At 50.3% G+C, this 7,695-nt stretch overlaps 1 protein-coding gene across 1 annotated transcript in view; it reads right to left on the bottom strand.

Annotated features, from left to right (window-relative positions):
• The window catches only part of MAF (MAF bZIP transcription factor), a gene marked incomplete at its 3' end in the record, with an annotated part of 10,653 nt that extends 3,951 nt beyond the window's left edge, over positions 1–6,702 (bottom strand). The window contains exon 1 of the mRNA XM_079541651.1: positions 5,476–6,702. Within this exon, the coding sequence (XP_079397777.1) occupies positions 5,476–6,548 (1,073 nt within the window). The 5' untranslated portion in view covers positions 6,549–6,702. The remainder of the gene's footprint in view (positions 1–5,475) is intronic.
• Positions 6,703–7,695: the final 993 nt, after the last annotated feature.

Here is a 7,695-nt window from a genome sequence, read left to right as displayed (position 1 = left end):
GGGCTTTAATCCATTGATTTTTATCTGCTGAGCTCCCCAGAATTCATCAGTTAAGCAGCATTCACACAGCGCTCGAATGCTCCCTCTCCAAAAGCCGCTCAGCTCTGTGCATCCTGGTGTGCAATGCAGGAGCGGAGGCACTGCAATTAGGACTGGGTCTTGTCCCAGCCAAGCAAGCATGGCACTCGCCATAGCTGCAACAGACGGGCCCTTCACAACCCCACCTCTGTGATTCTGAAAGAGCGAAGAAAGTTTGCTAAAAACCTGAGCTCCCAGCACTGTGTCACGTTGCTTTTTTTTTTCCCCTCTCCTGTGTGAAATGTTCAGTCCGTCCGTCGGAACAGGTGTCAGAAACACAGGGTCCACTGAGCTCCTCTGGTGATGGGAGCAATAAATAGAGGATTTCCTCTCCGCGCAGCACACGCTGAAAGGATACCGATGTACTTCTGGCATCTGAGCAGATAATTCTGATATATGCATCATTTCCTCCCTAAATCCAGGAAGCAGCTACACTCTGTATCTCATATTAGTATGTTATGTCAAATAGAAATTGGTATTAAAATTATGAATGATTCTCGATCGAGAACTTCCTACGCGCTGAGCAGAGGGAAACAGCTGCACTGAGGCTCTCGGAAAGCAGAGGAGCTGGGAAAGCGTGCTTTGCGCGCTTCAAATCTCCTGCCACGTTTCACAGGGGGTAGTGCTGCGTGGCGTTCTGATTCAGCAGACACATTCTCGAGCTCTGAAAAGGGCAAAGAGGACCTTCTGACAAAGGGAAGTGGTGAGGGGGCTTGCAGAACTCCCTCCCTTCTTTCGGATGCTCTCTGGGATGCTGCTTTTTTTCAGGCAGGGAAAATGGTGAGGCACGAGCGCAGGACGCTCGGGGAAGAGGGGTTTGCTTTGTTTTAGGAAAAATAATTAAAATGAAGGTAGAGGATGCCGTGGGGTGGGGTGGAGGGATGTGTGCTGTGCTCAGGGCCAGCATGGGGCTGCAGGCATCTCCCGGCAGCGGTCACATGGAAGTTCTTTGTAGCTGAATGGGGACACATCGCAGGGCTGTGATGGCAGCGGACCCTGCAGCACGGCAGCACCCAGCTGCCCCAGTGCTGCACCCCGAGGGGGGCAGGAGGGCAGCCAGAGCCTAGCCAGGGGCGATTCACTGATTAATGAGTGCCGTTCAGAGCGGAGCGGCTCCGTGAGTTCTTGGCAAGCAGTCCTGCAGCAAAGGTGGGTGCTCCCCTGTCATGACTGATAGAGCCCCAACTGATAGAGCTTGCTGTTAGCAGCAGCGCTGCGTGCTTCTGGTTGCTTTTCCCCTTCCCTTGGGAAGTTGGTGTGTTTTGGGCTGAAACTCACATGCAGTCCAGCGAAGGCTGCGCTATTTCCTATTCGTAAAGAAAGATTGCAATGCGCAGTAATATGCAAAACCGGGAGAGATGCAAAGCTCCTTCCCCTCAGCTTGGGTGTGCGATAGGAATTTTCCCTTTTGCACTCAGTCTATTTCTAGGAAGGATTTTTCTTATCGCTGTTCGAACTGCTCCCGACTCTCACCTATCTCACACCCTAACCCTGCCCTAACCCTGTCCAACAGCAGCACAAGGACCAGGAGTGGTCCCACGCAGAGCCTCAGGGTTGCACTGCCTTCACCCCATCCCCATACAGAGCCCTCTAGGAGCCCTTTGAGGAGCTGAGCACCCCTGCGAATAAATCTGTGCATCAGTACAGGTTCAGCCCGGTGAGGTGGGAGAAGAATTAAAAAATAAATAAAGAACCCCCGTCTTTATGAGAGGAGATAATTCTCTGATCAGCCAATAGCAACCAGTTTACCCAGAGCTTACACATTAACCAGAAAGTGGAACTCCAATTAACCAGAGTCTGGAGCTTGAACCATTACTCAAACCCCAGTGCAACAGAAGGTCAGATGCCAAAGGGCGCTGGGGAGGGGCGCAGTGCAGCATCACTGCTGGAGACCATGGTGGTGGCATTGGTCTGACCCATAGCAGGGGAGACGCACAGCTCAGGGGGCTCAAGGCTGCACGGGGCAGGGTGGGCACTAGGCAGAGGAGCCTAATAGGTGCTTTTGTCTTGGCGGTAAAGCTGAGAAGATCAACAGTAGGAAGCGGAGGGATAAAAAGGGGAAAAAATTAAAACTGCACTGGGTTGCCGAGCCTGGATTTTGAGATAGAGCCATTGTCCCAGAGGGGCTGCAGCATTCTTCGGAGAGGCTTTAGCACTCTCCGAGGTGGGAGAGGCCCAGAACAGCCTCCTTGCAGGCTCCTGGAAAGGCTGCACTGAGTCAGCAGGGGCTGAGCAGCCCACAGAGCCTCAGTGCCCTCTGACATGGGGATGACATGGGGATGACAGAGGGAACTGAGCGCAGAGGGGCTCGGGGAGCGCACCGCTTCCAGCACGTTGACTGCTGGGGCTGACTGCAAAACTTGGAGGAAGCCCTTTGAATCCTTTGGCTCACTCTGGGCTTTCTAAGGCCTGTAGCAAAAATTTGAAAAAAATGACCGAAACAAAACAAACAAACAAACAAAAAAAAACCACCAGGTGAACGAAAGAATGGTGTGGAACAGGGGGGGGAAGCAAAGAAAGGTAAAAGGAGGCATTGTGGGCCTCAATGGCAAGAAGTGCTTCTGCTCTAACGCTCCGTAGCTCTGTGACACGCCAAGCCTGATGAGCTGCCATCCCCGACCCAAGACAGGCACGCTCTGCTGGGATGCAACGGGACGAGGATGCAAAGTGCTCCCTTTGGCTTCGCCCCGTCACCAAGCAGCCCGAATCCTGGGGGCCGTGCCAGGCTGGCAGGGCAGCCCTCCCGCTGGGGCCTCACAGCGATGCACCCAACCGAGGTCTGCACAGCACCTGGGAGCCCACGGTTCCCATCTACCTGGTTTCTAACGGGTGGCAACGTCGCGTCCGCACAGCGCTATTCCTTTCCCATCTCCCTCCTTCCTATCACCGAGGTCAGCTCCTCAACCAGCCTCAATGCTCCGCCAGCGCTGCTCTGCCAGAGGGGACTGTGCACAACGTGCTAAGAAATGGAGCGCAGAATCGGGGGGGAAAAAAAAAAATGCAGTTTATTATTGTAGATTATTCTCTCTTTCGATATAACCATAGAGTCAAAAATGAAAGGAAAGCACATAGGAACATCACACGTGGTTAGTTAGTAACTCAAGATATAAAACAATTTTGCACAGCAAAATGTGTAAAAGAAAAAAGTAACTGACAAGATTTTTTTATATTTATTGTGGTAAGATTTACTTTCCATTTTTTTTTCTATTTTTCTTTTTTAAAAGACAGGATATCAGTCCCTGAAAATAAAATTTACTGATTATTGCCTTTAAAACTGCGGAATCTTTTTGAAGTTACAGAAAATCCAGTTCTGCACCACAATACAACTGTAAAAAAATCTGCATCATTTTAAAACTGTGCAGTAATGCCATCTTTTATAACTGCATAAATCGTATTAGCGTTCTAAACAGGTTTGTCCTTTTTTTTTTTTTTTTCCTTTTCTTTTTTTTTTTCTTTTTTTTTTTTTTCTTTTTTGTATTATATGCTTGCAGGTTATATCTTAGTGCAATTCAGTCCCAAATACTTCAATTTTGAAAAAAAAAAAAAAAAAATCCATACATTTTGAATGTAAAATACCCCTATAGATATAAACAAGGGTGCCTCCCCCCTTTAATACTTTGGTTTTCAAATACAGTCAGTGGTATAGCAAGGACTACATATACCCAACTTATAGGTAAGTTGCAAGCACATGCTGCATAAACTACTTTTTAAAACAGTCCCGTTGCAAATTCTACCCCCCTTTACATCACGACAGTAAACAATTTAGTGCATCAATCTTTAAAAAAAAAAAAATAATAATAATAGAAATCTACATCTAAACAGACCTAACTCTTTCGGATTTATCTATAACATTCCTTTATCTGTAGCATACATTTTAACTGGGCTAACAGATGACAGAAAGTAGAATTAAATTATATACCAGGAACCCAGAGCATTCCACATTTGACCATGACCAAATGTAAAAAGGAAAAAAAATAATAAGAAGAAATCAAATCAAAAGATGGGGCAGATCACCTACAGTTAATTGGTTTAGACTGCTTTTAGGCAACAGCACGGTTTCAATGTCCCCCCGAGCGGGATGTGAATTTTGCATTTGAGCATCTTCCCAAAGTTCTTTCTGCGCTTTGTGTTTTTATTCATTCATTTACTTATTTTTTGCCACATCGGGTTACCAACATCCATCCTGGCATGTCTTTCTAAGAGGGAATGCTTCAGTGCATTGGAAAGGAAGTCTGAAGTTCTGAGTGACTCAAAGCAGTTTTAGAGCAGATGCAAACTTTAATGGGGAGGAGGAAGAGGAGGAAGATCAAAGGTTGCACTTTTTTGCTTTCAACCCAAAAAAGTGATGAGGCAATAAAACAAAAGGATGAATGCCATGCCATAACAGTCTCCAAAAAGTCCATTTCCAAGCAAAAGGAAAAAAAAAAAAAAAAAAAAAAAAAAAATAATTATACCGTACATGACCAGCATGCAGGGTTTTTTTTGTTTTTTTGTTTTTTTCTTTTTTATTAATATAATGTCTCTTTCTCATAGTCTTTTGAAACAGTTACAGTTCATTGCTGCTAAGACAAAATAGCAAGCGTAATGCATGAGATGAGGATGGGATTCTAATGGCAGACTACAGTCTCACGTTTGGCAGATTAAGGCCAAAACTCACATGGACACACCGAAGGCTGATGCAGGCTGGTTGGGGCAGGTTGAGCTACACCTCTAGTTTCGCACAACAACGCTAAAAACTGATGGAACTCAGCAAGCTGGAGTCTAAAAAATTTTCACTTTTTTTTTTTTTTTTTTGTATTTTTTTTTGTGGTTTTTGCTTTGTTTTGTGTATTTGTCTTTTTTTTTTTTTTTTTTTAAACGTGTTTTCATTTATTTATTTTTCTTTTCGCAAAGCTCAAATCTCATATGAAGAACTCAGGATGGCAAAAAAAAATAATGAAACAACGTCAATATGGTCTGACTCTTTTGGACACAGCAAGCTCAAAGGAAAAAAAATACAAGTCATGAACTTAAAAATATATATATATATATATATATGATGTGGATGGCAGGTTTCAGAGCAAGCTTCATATGAAGAACTGAGTTGGTGGCGAGTTGGGTCTTTTAAATTTAAAAAAAAAAAACAAAACAGCAAGCCCCCACAATAATAATAATAATAATAATAATAAACAGAAAAGAAACTGATGTAGAACTTGAGGTTGGCCAACACGCAGCCGGCCCACCTTAAAAAAAAAAAAAATAATCAACCCAAAACCCGAGTTTGTCTGAAAGCAGTTTTGAGTTGGAAAACCAAAAAGTGATACAAGGTGGCACGGCGGGTCGGCGCTCTAGCAAAGCCCCCAACAACAACTCACACGAAGAACTTTTAGGTAAGGTGGCAAGGCTGTGGGAACTCACATGAAAAACTCTGGAGAGGAGGGGTTGTCGCTGCTGGATCCGTTTTCTCGGAAGCCATTGCTGACCAGCTTCTCGTACTTTTCCTTGTAGGCGTCCCTCTCCCGGACCAGCCTGGAGATCTCCTGCTTTAGGTGCTCCACTTGCTGCAGCAGCTGGTTCTTCTCCGACTCCAGGACGTGCCGCTGCTGGACCCTCTTGAAGCGGCAGGACTGGGCATAGCCCCTGTTTTTGAGGGTCCTCCTCTTCTGCTTCAGCCGGATCACCTCTTCCTTGCTGACGCCCCGCAGCTGCCGGTTCAGCTCCCGCACCGACATGGTGACCAGCTGCTCGTCGGAGAAGCGGTCGTCGAAGTGCAGGCCGCCGCCGCCGCCTCCTCCTCCGTGGTGCGGGTGGTGCAGCCCCCCGGCGCCTCCGCCGCCGCCGCCGCCGCCTCCGGAGCCCGCGGCCGAGGAGGAGGCGGAGGAGGGCGGCGCGCTGCCCGGCGCCGCGCCGTGGGGGTGTCCGCCGCCGCCGCCGCCGCCGCCGTGGTGCGGGTGGTGGTGGTGGTGGTGGTAGTGGGGCGCGCCGCCCTGCGCCGCCGCCGCGGCGATCACCGCCGACACCACGGCGGCCGCCGAGCCCATCTCCTCGGCCGGCACCGAGCCGCCGGCGGCCGCGGCCAGCTGCTGCCCTCTAGCATAGCCATCGAAGGCGCCGGGCAGCGGGTGGTGGCTGCTGTTGATCAGCGCCTCCACCGCGTCCTCGGGGCTGAAGCCCAGCGCCTCGGGGTTGAGCTGCTGCGGGTAGCCCGTCATCCAGTAGTAGTCTTCCAGGTGGGTCTTCTGGTCGGTGCCGGAGCCGGGGCTGGGCGCCGAGAAGCTGGGGGACGGGGGCACCGAGCTGCAGGGCGTGCTCATCGGGGTGGAAGAGAGCGATCCCCCGGCGATCAAGCGGCCGCACTGGCTGATAATGCGATCGGTCTCCACCGGCTCCTTTTTCACTTCAAACTTCATCAGATCGAAGTCATTAACATATTCCATGGCCAGGGGACTGGTGGGCAGGTCGGAGCCGCTCATTGCCAGTTCTGATGCCATCCTTTTGCTGCTGACAGTCCTCCAGAAAGGGTGCGCTCCGGGAGCGAGGGCGCTGCTCTGCGCTGCCGCCGGGTGAGCCAGCTTTGCTGTCCGTCCGTCCGTCCGCCCGTCCGTCCGTCCGTTCCTCCGCCGCGCCGCGCCGCGCTCCGCCCGCTCCGCGTTATCCCCTGCAGAGCCTCCGCTGCCGCTGCTGCATCAGAGCGAGGGGCTCTGCGCCTTCTGCACGCACGGCTCTTTCCTCCCTTCTCTCTCTTTCTCTCTCGCAAACTGCAGCTGGAATCGTTCGCGGGTGTTGTTGCGAGGAATTTTTTTTCCTCTCTCTCTTTTTTTTTTTTGCTTTTGTTTTGTTATTTTTAACACTTCATGGTGCCTTTCCTCTGCGCTTTCTCGTGCAAAGTGCAGAGCGAGGAGAGAAGCTCATCGGGGGAAGGAGGAGGGAGAAGAGACCGAAGACAAAAAAAAAAAAAAAAAAAAAAAATCAAATCAAAGTCGATATATCGCAACCAAAATAACAACAATCATAAAAAAAAAAAAAAAAAAGGAGAGGGAAGAAAAAAAAAAAACAACAACCAACAAACCCTCAACCCCACAGCTACGGCAAGAAGATGAAAAATATTTTAAAGGTTTCATCCAGCAGGAGAGTTTAAAAGCATTGCAGAGTTTTATAGCGCTCCTGACGTCACCCTGCAAATGGCAAATGGACTCCGCGGCCGGACCAATGGGCGGCTCCCTCCCAGCGAATATTAGCATAGAACAAGGAAACTTTTGGGAGCTGTCAATCAGGGCCCCATCAGCTGACTGTCAGCTGGGCGAGCCTTAACCCCTTCCTGCCCGCCGCCACCGCCGGACGCACCGGGTAAGCGGCTGCGGGTGGGGACCGCTCCGTCGCGTCGGGACTGCGCCCGCCGAGCGCTGCCGTCGGGTGAGCGCTCCGCTCCGCCCCGCGGTGCCCCGGAGCTGCCCCTGCCCTGGAGCGGACACCGGAGGGCACGGCGGGGCTCTGTACGGGGCAGCGCGGTGCCGGTCCGAGGGAGGGGGCGGTGGGTGCAGCCCCGCGGGGTCCGTGCCGCTCCCCGCGTTACTCGCCGTTCCCCACGCCCGAGCACGGGGCACCCATTTCTCTCCCCCAACACCTCGCCGGGTTAGC

The sequence above is a fragment of the Tetrao urogallus genome (genome assembly GCF_951394365.1).
Source record: "Tetrao urogallus genome assembly, chromosome: 12".
NCBI classification, from domain to species: domain Eukaryota; kingdom Metazoa; phylum Chordata; class Aves; order Galliformes; family Phasianidae; genus Tetrao; species Tetrao urogallus.
Note: the sequence above shows the minus strand (reverse complement) of the source record. Positions and strands in the feature narration are given on the sequence as shown.